The sequence below is a fragment of the Mustela erminea genome, chromosome 10 (genome assembly GCF_009829155.1).
Source record: "Mustela erminea isolate mMusErm1 chromosome 10, mMusErm1.Pri, whole genome shotgun sequence".
NCBI classification, from domain to species: Eukaryota; Metazoa; Chordata; class Mammalia; order Carnivora; family Mustelidae; genus Mustela; species Mustela erminea.
In genome coordinates, this window is record NC_045623.1 from 16579438 (window position 1) to 16594836 (window position 15399).

The 15399-nt window shown below is 38.3% G+C and overlaps 1 protein-coding gene across 2 annotated transcripts in view; it reads right to left on the minus strand.

Moving 5' to 3' along the window:
• Positions 1–15399, minus strand: part of GPSM2 (G protein signaling modulator 2) — a 56744-nt gene that overhangs the window by 2629 nt on the left and 38716 nt on the right. For both annotated transcript variants that reach the window (XM_032361426.1, XM_032361425.1), the window contains 3 exons: positions 14721–14897; positions 12855–13014; positions 11222–11439 (listed from right to left, as the gene is read on the minus strand). In XM_032361426.1, the coding sequence (XP_032217317.1) occupies positions 11222–11439; positions 12855–13014; positions 14721–14897 (555 nt within the window). The remainder of the gene's footprint in view (positions 1–11221; positions 11440–12854; positions 13015–14720; positions 14898–15399) is intronic.

The following is a 15399-nucleotide window of genomic DNA, read 5'->3' on the forward strand; positions in this document are numbered from 1 at the left end:
CTAAAGGCAGTCACTTAACTGACTGAGCCACTCAGGACTGAGCCTCTTCTGTCCATTTCTTTCTTTCTTTCCTTTTTTAAAAAAGATTTTATTTATTTGACAGAGAGACAGCAAGAGAGGGACCACAAGCAAGGGGAGTGGTAGAGGGAGAAGCAGGCTCCCCATTGAGCAGGGAGCCCCATGTGGGTCTCGATCCCAGGACCCTGGAATCATGACCTGAGCCAAAGGCAGATGATTAACAACTGAGGCATCCAAGCACCCCTGTCCATTTCTTGACTGGATTATGTGTTCTTTAGATGTTGAGTTTGATAAGTTCTTTATAAATTTTGGATATTTTGGTCATTTGCAAATATTTTCTCCCATTCTGTTGGTTGTCTTTTGGTTTTGTTGATTGTTTCCTTTGCTGTGCAGAAGCTTTTTATCTTGGTAAGTCCCAGTAGTTCAATTTTGCCTTTGTTTCCCTTGCCTTTGGAGATGTGTCTAGCAAGAAGCTGCTGTGGCCTAGATCAAAGAGGTGCTGCCTGTGTTCTCTAGGATTTTGATGGATTCCTGTCTTACATTTAGGTATTTCATCCATCTTGAGTCTATTTTTGTGCATGGTGTAAGGAAATGGTGTAGTTTCATTCCTTTGCATGTGGCTGCCCAATTTTCCTAACACCATTTGTTGAAGAAACTGTCTTTTTCCCATTGAATATCCTTTCCTGCTTTGTCAAAGATTAGTTGACCCTAGAGTTGAGGGTCCATTTCTGAGTTCTCTGTTCGATTCCATTGATCTATGTGTTTTTGTGTCGGTACTATACTGTCTTGATGATTACAGTTTTGTAATAGAACTTGAAGTCTGGAATTGTGATACCACCAGCTTTGGTTTTCTTTTTCAACATTCCTTTGACTATTCAGGGTCTTTTCAGGTTCCAAACAAATTTTAGAATTATTTCTTCCAGCTCTGTGAAAAAGTTGATAGTATTTCCATAGGGATTGTATCAAATGTTTAGATTGCCCTAGATAGCTTAGACATTTCAACAGTATTTATCCTTTCAACCCATGCACATGGGATGCTTTTCCATTTCTTTCATGAGTGTTCTACAGTTTTCTAAGTACAGATCCTTTGCCACTTTATTTAGGTTTATTCCCAATTATCTTATGGTTTTGGGTGCAGTTGTAAATGGGATCGACTCCTTAATTTCTTTCTCAGTGTATAGAAATACAACTGATTTCTGTGCATTGATTTTTACATTCTGCCACTTTGCTAAATTCCTTTATGAGTTTTCCACATAGAGTGTCATGTCATCTGCAAAGAGTGAGAGTTTCAATTCTTTGCTGATTCAGATGCCTTTTCTTTTTGTTGTCTGATTACTGAGGCAGGACTTCTAGTACTATGTTGAACAGTGGTAAGAGTGGACATTTCTGTCCTGTTCCTGAACTTAGGGGAAAAGCTCAGTTTTTCCCCATCAAGAATGATACAGTGGGCTTTTCGTATGTGGCTTTTAGGATATTCTTTATCCCTACACTTCTTACACTGTGAAGTTTTAATTAAGAAAGGATGCTGTAACTTGTCAAATGCTTTTTGTGCATCTATTGAGAGGATCCTATGGTTCTTGTCCTTTTATTGTGGTGTATCATGTTGATTGATTTGCAGTTGTTGAGCCATGCTTGCAGCCCAGGAATAAATTACACTTGGTCATGGTGAATAATCCTTTTAATGTACTGTTGGAGCCTACTGCTAGTATCCTGGTAAGAATTTTTGCATCATCCAGGTTTATCAGGGATATTGGTCTTTTCAGTGGGGTCTTTGGTTTGGGAATCAAGGTAATACTGGCCTGACAGAATGTGTTTGGAAGTTTTCCTTCCATTTCTATTTTTTGAAAGAGCTTCAGAAGAACAGGTGTTAATTCTTCTTTAAATGCTTGGTAGAATTCCCGAGAAGCCATGCAGCCCTGGACTCTGCTCAGGTTTTCTATTTCTTCCTGGTTCATTTTTGGCAATTTATACATCTCTAAGGGATGCATCCATTTCTTCCAGATTGCCTAATTTGTTGGCATATAGTTGCTCATCATATGTTCTTGTAATTGTATTTCCTTGGTGTTGGTTGTGATCTCTCCTTTTCCATTCATGATTTTATTTTATTAATTTTTTTTTTCTTTTTGATAAGTCTGGTGGGGGAGGGGGTGTCATCGATCATACTAATTCTTTCAAAGAACCAGCTCCTAGTTTTGTTGATCTATTCTGATGTTCTTTTGGTTTCTATGTCATTGATTTCTCCTCTAATATTAATTATTTCTCTTCTCCTGCTGGGTTTAGGTTTTATTTGCTATTCTTAAGCTCGTTTAGGTGTAGGGTTGGGCTGTGTCTGTGAGGCCTTTCATGTTTCTTGAGAAAGGCTTATATTGATATATACTTCCCTCTTAGAACCGCCTTTGCTGCATCCCAAAGGTTTTGAACAGTTGTGTTTTCATTTTCATTTGTTTCCATAAAAATTTTTAAAATTCTTCTTTAATTTCCTAGTTGACTCATTCATTCTTTAGTAGGATGCTCTTTAACCTCCAAGTATTTGAGTTCTTTCCAAATTTCCTCTTGTGACTGAGTTCCAGCCTCAAAGCATTGTGGTCCAAAAATATGCAGGGAATGACCCATGTCTTTTGGTACTGGTTGAGACCTGATTTGTGACCCAGTATGTGATCTATTCTGGAGAATATTCCATGTAGACTTGAGAAGAATGTATATTCTGGGGGCACATGTGTTTTAGTCGGTTAAGCATCTGCCTTTGGCTCAGGTCATGATCCCAGGGTCCTGGGATTGGGTCCCGCATCCGGCTTCTTACTCAGCAAGGAGCCTGCTTCTCCCTCTCCTCTGCCTGCCACTCCTCCTGCTTATGCTCTGTCAAATCAATAAAACTTAAAAAAAAAAAAAAAGTGTATTCTGCTGCTTTAGGATGGAATGCTGTGAATACATCTGTGAAATCTACCTAGTCCAGTGTGTCATTCAAAGCCCTTTTTTATTTGTTGATCTTCTGCTTAGAAGATCTGTCCATTGTAGCAAGTGGGGTGTTAAAGTTCCCTACTATTGGGGCACCTGGGTGGCTCAGTCAGTTAAACATCTGCTTCCTGCTCAGCAGGGAGTCTGCTTCTCCCTCTCCCTTCCCCACCTCTCACTGTGTGCTTTCTTCTGTTCTCTCAAATAAATAAATCTTTAAAATTTTTAAGTCTCCTACTATGACGATATTATTATCAATGTGCTTCTTTAATTTTGTTATTAATTGGTTTGTATAATTGGCTGCTCCCATGTTAGAGGCATGAATATGTACAATTGCTAGATCTTCTTGTTGGGCAGACCCTCTAATTATGACATAGCATCTTTCCTCATCTCTTATACAGTCTTTGGTTTAAAATTTCATTTGTCTGAAATGAGGATTGCCACCCCACTTTCTTTTGATGTCCATTAGCACGGTAGTGGCTTTCCACCCTCTTACTTTCAGTCTGGAAGTGTCTTTGGGTCCAAAATGAGTCTCTTGCAGACAGCACATCAATGGGTCTTTTTTTTTTTTTTTTTTAAATCCAATCTCATACCCCCCCTTTTAAAAATATTTTATTTATTTATTTGATAGAAAGAGATCACAAGTAGGCAGAGAGGCAGGCAGAGAGAGAGAGGAGGAAGCAGGCTCCCTGCTGAGCAGAGAGCCCAATCTGAGCAGGGCTCAATCCCAGGACCCTGGGATCATGACTTGAGCCGAAGGCAGAGGCTTTAACCCACTGAGCCACCCAGGTGCCCCAGTCTCACACCCTTTCTTTTGACTGGGGCATATTTAGCCCATTTACATTCAGAATAACTACTGAAAGATATGAATTTAGTGCCACTGAATTACCTATAAAGTCACTGTTTCTGTATATTGTCTGTGTTCCTTTCTGGTGGTACTTCTGGGCTCTTTGCTTAAAGGATCCCCTTTAACATTTCTTGCAGGACTGGTTTAGTGATCATAAATTGTTTATTTTGGAAGTGTTATTATCTCTTCTATTTGGAATGACTTTCTAGCCAGACAGTATTCTTGGCTACGTATTTCTCATTTAGCAACCTGAATATATCATGCCAGTCCTCTCTGGCCTGCCAGGTCTCTGCAGAAAGGTCTGTTGCTAGCCCTTTATTTCCACTCTTGTAGGTTATAGACCTTTTGTCCTGAGCTGCTTTCAGGATTTTCTCTTTGTCTCTGAGATTTGCAAGCTTCACTATTATATGTCCAATTTTTACTGATTTTGAGGGGGATGGTTCTCTGTGCCTCCTGGACTTGAATGCTTGCTTCTTTCCTCAAGATGAGGAAAGTTCTCAGATATAATTTGTCCCCACTTCTTCTGGGATCCTAATTATTCTAGTATTGTTAACTTTATGGTATCACTTATCTCTTGAATTCTCTCATGATCCAGTAGTTCTCGGTTTTTCTCAGCTTCCTCATTCCCCATCATTTTGTCGTCTGTATCACTAATTATCTTCTGCCTCATTTACCCTAGTAGTTAGAGCCTCCATTTTTAAATTGTATTTCACTGATAGCCTTTTTGATTTCAATCTTTTTAGATTTTAGTTCTTTTATTTTGTCAGAAAGGGATTCTCTAGTGTCTTCTATGCTTTTTTCAAGACCGGCTAATATCTTTATAATTGTTATTCTGAACTCTAGTTCTACAATCTTAATATCCATACTGATTAGGTCCCTGGTAAGTCAGTATTGCCTCTTGTTCTCTTTTGAAGTGAGTTTTTCTATCTTGTCATTCTTGCAGAAAGTGGTTGCCTTTCTATTTGTAGACTGCAGCAATTCTTTTTCTTAGATCTCTTGTTGAGTTCACAGATGTTCAGAATGATTTGGTGGCTGTGTAGCCAAATTCCTGGGACTAGACAAAACTGAGTTCTCCTACTCTTCTGCAATCTTGGAAAATCCCACCATACTGTTTCTCATAGCAGCTTCACTGTTTTCTATTTCCACCTGCAGGGCACCAACATTTCCAACTTCTCCATGTCCTCACCAATGCTCGTTATTTTCTGGTGGGGTTGTTTTTTAATGGTAGCGTCTTAATGGGTGTGAGGTGGTATTTCATTGTGGTTTTGATTTGCATTTCTCTAATTTATGATGTTGAGCATCCCGTCATATATTATTGGCCATCTGTATATTTTCTTTGGAGAAATATCTATTTTGGTTCTTTGGGGAGGGATTGGGGAAAAGGCAGAGAGAATCTTAAGTAGGCTCTGTGCTATGCATGAGCCCCAGCATGGGGCTCTATATCATGACACTGACCTCATGACCTGAGCTGAAATCAAGAGTCAGTCACTTAACTGACTGAGCCACCTAGGCGCCCATGTCCATTTCTGAAACAGGTTTTTTTGTAGTTTAAGTTATAGGGTTCTCTATATTCTGAATTAATCCTTTATCAGTTATATGATGTGCAGATATTTTCTGTGAGTTGCCTTTTTACTTTTGTAAGAGTGTTATCTAACGTACAAAAATTTTAAATTTTCATGACGTCCAATTTATCTACTTCTTTTGTTGCCTGTACCTTTGGCATCATAACTAAGAAATCACCGCCAAATCCAAAATCTTGAAACTTTCCCCTTAATGTTTTCTACAAATTTTATAGTCTTAGCTCTTGCATTTAGGTCTTTGATCCATTCTGAATCAGTTTATATATGGTGTTAGGTAAGGGTTCAGCTTCATTCTTTTGCATGTGGATAGTTTTCCCAGAATCATTTGATGATGAGAATCTTTTCCCCATTTAATAGTCCTGGCATACTTGCTGAAAATCACTAGACCACATATTCAAGGATTTATTTCTGGGCTCTCTTTCCAATTGGTATATATGTTTGTCATTATGCCAGTACCAAAACTATTTGGTAACTGTGGCTTTGTAGTAAAATTTGAAATCAGGAAATGTGAGCCCTCTTTGTTCTGCTTCCTCCAAATTGTTTGGTGTTATTTGGGTTCCTGTGGAATCTCAGGATGGAATTTTCTGTTTCTGTGAAAAACCTTATTTACATTTTTTAAAAAAGATTTTTATTTATTTATTTGATAGAGATCGCAAGTAGGCAGAGAGAGAGGAGGAAGCAGGCTCCCCGCGGAGCAGAGAGCCCGATGCAGGACTCGATCCCAGGACCCTGGGATCATAACCTGAGCCGAAGGTAGAGGCTTTAACCCACTGAGCCACCCAGGCACCCCATTTACATTTTGTTAAGAAATGCACTGAATCTGTAGATTACACTCTGGATGGTATGGGCATTTTAACAATATTAAGTTGTCTAATCCATGAACACGAGATTTTTTTTCCATTTATGAGGTTTTCATGTCTTTCAGAAATATTCTATAGTTTTTATTGTTCATTAACCTCCCTGGTTAAGTTCATTTTTGGGTAGCTTACTCTTTGATATTACTGTAAGAACTGTTAATTTCCTATTTAGTTTGTTCATCATTGTTAGTGTAGGGAAACACGACTGATTATTTGGATATTTTATATCCTGTTATTTTGCTGAATTTGTTTCTTAGTTCTGACAGGGTTTTTTGTGGGTTTTGTTGGTGAAATCTTTAGGGTTTTCTACATCTGAAACTGTCATTTCTGAATATAGATAACTTTTTCCTTTCTAGTGTGGATTTTTTTTCCCCTTGCCTAACTACTCTGCTAGAAGTTCCAGTATTATGTTGAATAAAGGTGGCGAGAGTGGGCTCCTTGTGTTGATCTGAGAGAACAGCTTTTGTCTTTTACCACTGAGTATGATAGTGGCTGTGGCTATTTCACAAATGACTTCTTTTTAATCTATAAATTTGCGCATGTGTACGCACACAGGGCCAAGGGCACAGGGAGACTGACAAGCAGACTCTGCTGAGTGCAGAGACCCACATGGGGCTCGAGTCCACAACCCTGAGACCTGATCTGAAATCAAGAGTCAGACACTGCGGGGTACCTCGGTTAAGCCTCTGCCTTCGGCTCAGGTCATGATCTCAGGGTCCTGGGATTGAGCCCCACATTGGGCTCTCTGCTCAGCGGGGAGCCTGCTTCCCTCTCTCTCTCTGCCTACTAATGATCTGTCAAATAAATAAAAAGACATTGCAACCGACTCTGTGCCCAGGCACCCCTCATAAGTGACTTTTATTATGTTGTGGTAGTTTCTTACTATTCCTAGTTTGTTGAGTGTTTTTAACATGAAAATGTGTTGAATTTTGTCAGATGCTTTTTCTATATCCATTTAGATGATCGAGTGGGGGTTTTTCCCCCACTTTCATTCTATTAATGTGTATCTGTTGGTTGATTCCCGTGTTGAATTTGTTCCAGGAACAAATTCCTCCTGGGTATGGTATCAGGACAATATTGGCCTCATAGAATGATTTAGGAATAGGAAGTATTCCCTTCTCTTCAGTTTTTTGGAGGAGTATGAGGACGGGTGTTAGTTTTTTAAATGTTTGGCAGAATTCAGTGAAGCCATCAGGTCCAGGGCTTTTCTTTGTCAGGAAGTTTTTTATTGCTGATGCAATGTCCTTATGGATTATGAGACTATTTTCTATTCATGATTCAGTGTTGGATAATTTTGTGTTTCTGGCTATTTATCCATTTCATACAGGTTATTCAACTTGCTGGCAAATAATCATTCAGAGTAGTCCCCTAAAATCATTTTTATTTCTGTGGAATATGAGTAATGTCCCCACTTTTATTTCTAATTTTAGTAATTTGAGGCTTTTCTTTTTCTTACTGTAGTTAACTGTTTACCAGTTGTATAAACGTTTACCAGTTAAACTTTCCAAATAATCAGATTTAAGATTTGATTTACCCCATTTTTCTGTTATCCATTTCCTTCCTTCTGCTAGTTTTAGATTTATCTATGAAGTTAGGTTGTTAATTTGAGATCTTCCTTCTTACAGCTATAAAATTTTTCAGAGTACTACCTTCATTGTATCCCAAGTTTTAGAATATTGTGTTTCCATTTTCATCAGTCTCTAGGTATTTTCTAATTTCTCTTATGATTTCCTCTTTACCTACTGGTTAATTTCCACAAGTTTGTGAATTCTCCATTTTTCCCTCTATTGTTGTTTCTAACTTCATCCTGTTGGGGTCAGAGTATCTTCTATGTATGATTATCTGTTTTTTTTTTTTTTTTAAAGAGAGAGAGAGAAAGCAGGTTCCCTGCTGAGCAGAGAGCCTGATGTGGGGTGGGGCTCAATCCCAGGACCCTGGGACCATGACCTGAGCCGAAGGCAGAGGCTTTAACCCACTGAGCCACCCAGGCGCCCCTGTCTTTTTAAATTGTTGAGAGTTACTTTGTGTCCAAACATATGGTCTCTCCTGGAGAATATCCCATATGCACGTGAGAAGAATGTATGTTCTGTAAGAACTAGTTAGCCTATTGCGTTATTCAAGTTTATCCACTGCCTAGTTGTCGTACCTATTTTTGAGAGGGGTCTTGAAGCCTTCAACTGTTTTTGTAGAAATGATCATTTTTCCTTTCTCTCAATTTTTGCTTCATATATATTGATTGTTATTAGGGACAATATTTCTTTTTTTTTTTTTTTTAAAGATTTGTTTATTTGACAGAGATCACAAGTAGGCAGAGAGAGGAGGAAGCAGACTCCCCACTGAGCAGAGAGCCTGATGTGGGGCTTGACCGTTGGATCATGAACTGAGCCAAAGGCGGAGGCTTTAACCCAGTGAGCCACCCAGGTGCCCCTAGGGACAGTATTTCCTTCTTTTTTTTAAAAAAAAGATTTCATTCATTCATTTGACAGAGAAAGAGATCATAAATAGGCAGAGAGAGAAAAGGAGGGAAGCCAGTTCCCTGCTGAGCAGAGAGCCTGATGCGGGGCTCAATCCCAGGACCCTGATATCATGACCTGAGCTGAAGGCAGAGGCTTTAAACCCACTGAGCCACCCAGGTGCCCTGGGACAGTATTTCTTAAAAGCCATTGGGCTTGTTGTTACTTTTCAGTTTCATATCTTTCATTTCCTTACTTCCCTCTTCGATGCACCGTAGATTCCAAAGTCCCTTACTGAACTAACTCCGTGGTGTGCTTCTCTCCCAGTCTATCCTATTCTGTCAAAATACTGACCTTGATTAAATCTCTGTATCCTTAATTAAGTAAGTGGTTAGACCTCAAGAAAAAAAACACCACTGTACTGACCTGTCTTATTTCTGTGACTTATTCAAATGAGTCCTCAGAGTAGCTCAGTACTTCTATTACTTTCCCCTGCTCAATATGCTTTCAGTTTCTCAAAGAAACTATGTTTTCCACAGTTTCCACTAATGTCCCTACTTCTTACTTTGCTAAGAAAATAAAAGCCACCAGAGAGAATTCCTACCTACACTTACCCCCAAATCTGTACACATAATACTCTGCTCTCCTTCTCACCTGCGTAAAAACTTTGATTATTCCATATTATGCCACATCACCTATTCCTCCCTCTATGATCATTTCTATCAGCATACATGCGGTATTAACTTCCAAAGTAAGAAAACCCACTTCTATCTCCCCTTTATACTTTCCATTTTCTCAACCCCCTCAATCCTTTGTCCCCATCATGTCACTAAAAGAGTATCTTTCAAAAAGACTAATAATCTCCATGTTGCCAAATCTCATAGATCAGCCCATCATCTTACTTGGCTTCTTAGCAATGTTCTTAAAACACTTTCTTCAGTTTGCTTCTACTACTGTCTGGGCTGACTGCTGCTTTGCTGGCTTATCTTACTCTACTCAGTTAGATTTTGGAATGCCCAGAGCTTAGTCTGACTGTTTCTTTATTCTTTGGATACTGTCTTATCAAGGATTTAATACCAGCTATATGCTGATGACTCCTAAAATCTCCAGATTTTTATATCCAGTGGCCTACTCAACATCTCTACTTGAGGATCTACTTACGTAACTCAGATTTACATATCTAAAGTAGAACTGTTTCTCCTCTTGACTTCTCCATTTCAGTAAACTGTACCATTCACTGACTAAAAGATAGGAGCCTTCCTTGATTCTTTCTTATACCCTCCATCCAATTTATTAACAGGTCTTACCCATCAACCATAACTTCAAAATATATCCCTATTCTGACTGCTTATCATCACTACTACCAACTGCTACACTAATCAAAGTCATCTTTTACCTGAATTACCCATATTGGTTTTTCTACCTGGCTTTTCTGCTAATACCCTTTGCCACTCCACATGCTTTCAGCAGTAGCCAAAATGACTGGAATACAAGAATCTCATCATGGACTATAAGATAGAGGCTGGTTATTTCTCCTCCTACCACTCTCTTACCCTTTATTCACTCCATGCCAGTCACACTGGCCACCTTGTCATTCCCTAAGCCTGCTAAGCTTTTATATCCAAGAAGAGATCTATTATCTCGGCATGGAACACTTTCATTAAATCTTCACATGCCTGTTTCACCTCTTTCAGCTCTCTGTTCATATGCCAATACTGAAACCTCTTTCCTAACCACCACCATCCCTGGATACCCCAACTCCTGTATCTTGCTTTAATTTTCTTTATAGCATGTTATCAGTACCTGACATAGAATATCTATGTACATGTATATACATGTACAGACTTACTGACTCTCATACTAAAATGTAGGATCCTTTAAAAGCCAAGTATGTCTCAAATGTCTAGTGCAGAGAACATAATAGGTGCTCAATAATTTTCTGTTAATTGAATGAGAGATAGGTAGTATATGTATCATCATCTCATCATTTTATGAATGAGAAAACACAGAATTAGGGTTGGGCAGAGGAAATGTCTCATCAGTAAAAATGACTATTTTTCTTATGGTCCTGTTCAAGTTATTTGAGCTATTCTTTAACCATTTTGATAAATAATTATTAAAATAACTAAAAAATGAAAGCTATCTCAGTATGTGCATTACTCCTAAAGTTCTCTAGAGAGGGCCCCAGCTAGACTCCCCATAATAGTCCCCGGCTGATCCCAATGCTTCTTCCTAACATTTAGGAAAGAGGGGCTCTTCTCTAGGTCTCCTTTTACACCACTCAGTCTATTCACCACCACAGCTCAGAGTCATCAGCAACATCTCACCTCGCCTTACCACCAAAATAATACAAGTAAAAAGCCATCACAGAGATCTGTAGTGTGTGATGGACCCCTAAATAACAAGTGTGTCCCTAATACAAAATGAGCCCTTCCCAAATTAAAATTATAATACTGACAAAGCTCCCAGTAGCATCTGAGCCATACACAGACTGTCATAAATATGCATACATACTTGACATTTTACAAGGATGTCAAAGAAGTCTTCATCAGGCTCTTTGTTGTCATTAGTCATCAGGTGTCCAAGTACAGACTTATTGTTGTTTTGTGTCAGTCGAAGCCCCGGCAAATTACTGAAACTGGCCCTTTGGTCATCGAGACGGCGGCTCTGTGAGCTGGCAAGAAGATCTAAAAACTCATCCGTGTTGGGGGATACCATGGAAACAGATGGTGCTATGAATCAGAAAAAAGTCCATAGCATTACAAAAATATTTAAGCACACTTTTAAACACGTACAGTTCCTTTCGGCCTTGTTCAGTCCCAATATCCACTCTGTCCCCCTGAATCACTGATAGGCTGGGGCCTGACTAGACAGGCAGGGAGGGATGAAAGAAGCCCAGAGTACTTCAGATGATCCAGTTCGATGTTACTTAGATTTGACTGTATTTCCTTTTATCTAATGTCCACTCAAAATGTAACTTTACAAGGGGTGCTGGCTCAGTTAACTGCCTGTCTTTTGATCTCACGGTCATGAGTTCAAGCCCTGTGTTGGGGTCCATGCTGGATGTGGAGCCTACTTAAAAACAAAACAAAACATACTTTATAAGATCTGGAGCTAGATTTTGGAAGGTAATAAACTTTCTTAGATAATTTCTCACGTGAGAATGAATGAGACTGTTTTTATTCTATGCCCTGGATAGGAAGAGTTAAGTGTTGCTGGTAAGTTAAGTCCTAGTCTGTGGCAGAGGAAGTCTTTTGGTAGCTGAAGTAGGAAATTGAAGTAACCCATTTTAGACCTTTCTAAGGTGCAGGGAGACCTTAGCCTCAGCCTTAGTCATAGGTACCTCTTCAGTCTGTCTCGGCTTTTTTTTTTTTTTTTTTTAAGATTTTATTTATTTGACAGAGATCACAAGTAGGCAGAGAGGCAAGCAGAGAGAGAGAGAGAGAGAGAGAAAGGAGGAAGCAGGCTCCCTGATGAGCAGAGAGGCCCACGTGGGGCTCGATCCCAGGACCCTGAGATCATGACCTGAGCTGAAGGCAGAGGCTTAACCCACTGAGCCACCCAGGCAGCCCTGTCTCGGCTTTTTAAAATCCAGATAGGATGCCTTTTTGTTTTATATAGAATTATAAGATATGTGTAACTTAAATTTTTTCCCCTCACTATTTTTACTTTTAAAGTTAGATTTTTTGGGGAGCCTGGGTGGCTCGGTGGGTTAATCCTCTGCCTTCGGCTCAGGTCATGATCTCAGGGTCCTGGGATTGAGCCCCACATCAGGCTCTCTGCTCGGCAGGGGGCCTGCTTCCTCCTCTCTGCCTGTGTCTCTGCCTACTTGTGATCTCTGTCTGTCAAATAAATAAATAAAATCTTAAAAAAAAAATAAAGTTGGATTTTTTTCCCAGTTCCAAAGAATCTAGGGAGACAGTATGCTATAGTTAGTAGAAAGTGCAGTAGACTAAAATACATATAAACCTAGGGGAACTGAAACAGAACTTTGTTTTGAACTGAAGAAATACCAGCATTTCCAGTACACCTGGGTTCAGGCTCACTTACTGTACTTGCTCTGATGAGAACTAAACTCTCAGAAAGAAATCACAAGAATATCACAAGGAACTTTATTAAAACTGGGGGAGAAGCAGAGACAACTCACTTTTTAGCATCACTCTAGGGGGAGTGGAAGAAGCTGCAGTTGAAGCAGGCCCACAGCTCTGTTCTTGTAAGCAGCACCTCTGATCATCCATCCGATTGCTCTGAAATCGGCTTACCAAGTCAAAGAATCCTTCATCGCCAATAGTATCTGTACTGACTTTCTGAAATATTGAGAGAAAATCTGAATATTCCAGCATTATCATTCCATATCATGAATGGAATGATATCATGATACATGTGCAAAAGGTAAAGAATGAAGATTAAAAATAAAAATTGACACTTTCATTATAAAGAATTCAAGATGGCAACCTTGGTAATAGAGTTATTCCAATCCAACTAACAAAAGGCATTTCTAGTTATGTATAGGGTTTTGTTTTGTTTTGTTTTGTTTTTAAGATTTTATTTGACAGAGGGACAAAGATCACAAATAGGCAGGAGGCAGGCAGAGGACGGGGGGGAAGCAATCTCCCTGCCAAGCAAAGAACCTGATGTGGGGCTCGATCCCAGGACCCTGGGATCATGACCTGAGCTGAAGGCAGAGGCTTAAGCCACTGAGCCACCCAGACGCCCCTAGTTATATATAGTTTTTAATCCTTATATTTCCAAGGCTAAAGAAATGTACCTCAGGGAGCTTTTGCCTTCAGCTCAGCTCATGATCCCAGGGTCCTGGGATCCAGTCTTGCACTGGGCTCCCTACCCAGTGAGGAGTCTGCTTCTTCCTCTGCCTGCCACTCGCCCTGCTCACGCTCTGTCTCAAATAAATAAATAAATAACTTAAAAAAAAAAAAAAAGTACCTCATACTCTGGGGAACTGCTTCAGATACTGAATGAATTTATATAACTTCATTCAGTATTCATTATATAAATTCATTCAGTATCTGAAGCAGTTTATTTTTAAATAGGCTCAAAGTTCAGTTCTAAGATTCTACAACAGAATTTGAAAGTAATTTAAGAACTGAAAACTAAGAATAGTAATTTCCAATTTCCAATTGAAAACTAAGAACTGTGATTTCCAAGTCCTTTATTAAAGATGTGGTCTTGAAAAAATATATAACTTCAAATAAATGAATATTTGGGGCAGAGGGAAACCAGTCATACTTTACTTGGAAAGCTTCAAAGCTTAAAATGACAGTTGCAGTGTTTAATAAAAAGTATTTTGTTTTTTCATAATGATGTAAATATTATAGTAGAGGTACATTTATATCAAGTATTATAGGCCTTAGGAGAAGGGCAGAACTAATTCTTAAGGGACAAGAGAAGTCTGTAAAAAAATAAAATAAATAAATAAAAGACTAACACAATATTCCCAAAAGCTGTCATTGAGAAATGGACTTGGTAATTTGAAGAATCATCTTTGTAATTTATTTTGATTCTTTTATCAGAGTATAACTTAGCTAGATTAGAGATACTCCAGAGATTTTATTTCTTAATATTTTAAGTTATATTTAATAACTTGTTTCTTGTTTCATCAGAATAGTTTTAGTAACTGTTATAATTTCAGTATAAATAAACATAAGTTGATGCTAGTGGATACTGTTTTAAATTAGTATTTTAAAATTCTTGATCATCTAAATTTCATTTGTTTAACTTCTAAGCTGAAAGAAGGACAGTTTTACTGGGAGACACTCCAGTAAATAAAAGATAGTATTTTTGAAAATAGGGACAACTACTGTCCAAAGCTATGAAACAACATGAATGGAGAAATTATAGTTTCTAGCTTTGAAGACAACAGAAAGAGGGAAATATGGAAGACTTCTTTGAATAAAAATGGCATTTTGTATTAAATGTCCAATATAAATTTCCAAATATTCAGTTTCAGTATACGAATACTAAAATGTAGATACTCAAAATCTTATTTTATACATACTCTCTGAGAATTTGGAATTCGGTGATCAATGGAATTACTGGCATCCTGGAGAACTTTAGTGGAGGAATTAGTTTTGCATTTTTTCCCCTTCAATCTGTTGACAAAGAGCAGCTTCGCAGAAGGTTTGGCAATAAGAGGCTTTTGTTTAGCAAGAATTTCACTGTTCCAGTTCTGTACCTACAAAATTATAAATATAAAAAATGGAAAGCAGGACATGAATAAAAAAACAATCTCTGGTTTTCTGTAATATTAACCTGCCGTCACCACTCATTTTGTGTGGAGGGGCAGCTAGATCTCTTAAATTCCTTTTTGCCAGTGTGTCTCACTGTTTTCAACAGCTCGTACCAAATATATACTGTGGATTTCTCATTACCAAAACATAAAATGGTGGCTTTTAAGAACTTAAGAAAACAGTTTGTCAAAATCCCATAAAAATAAAATTTGAATGGTCAGGGAAAGAGCAAGTTTTATTCTGGATGTGAGTTAGTTAATCTGTTACACCTGGAAATTTTGGATGAACATAGAATTTTTAACTGTAGAAATTAACATTATTAATTTATATATAAATTTAAAATTAAAAATAAAATTATTAAAATTTATATAAGCAGTAGTAATTTTTGGTTGATATTTTTTGTTTTCACCAGCTACTAATTCTCAATAGGCAAAACATCTAATGAGC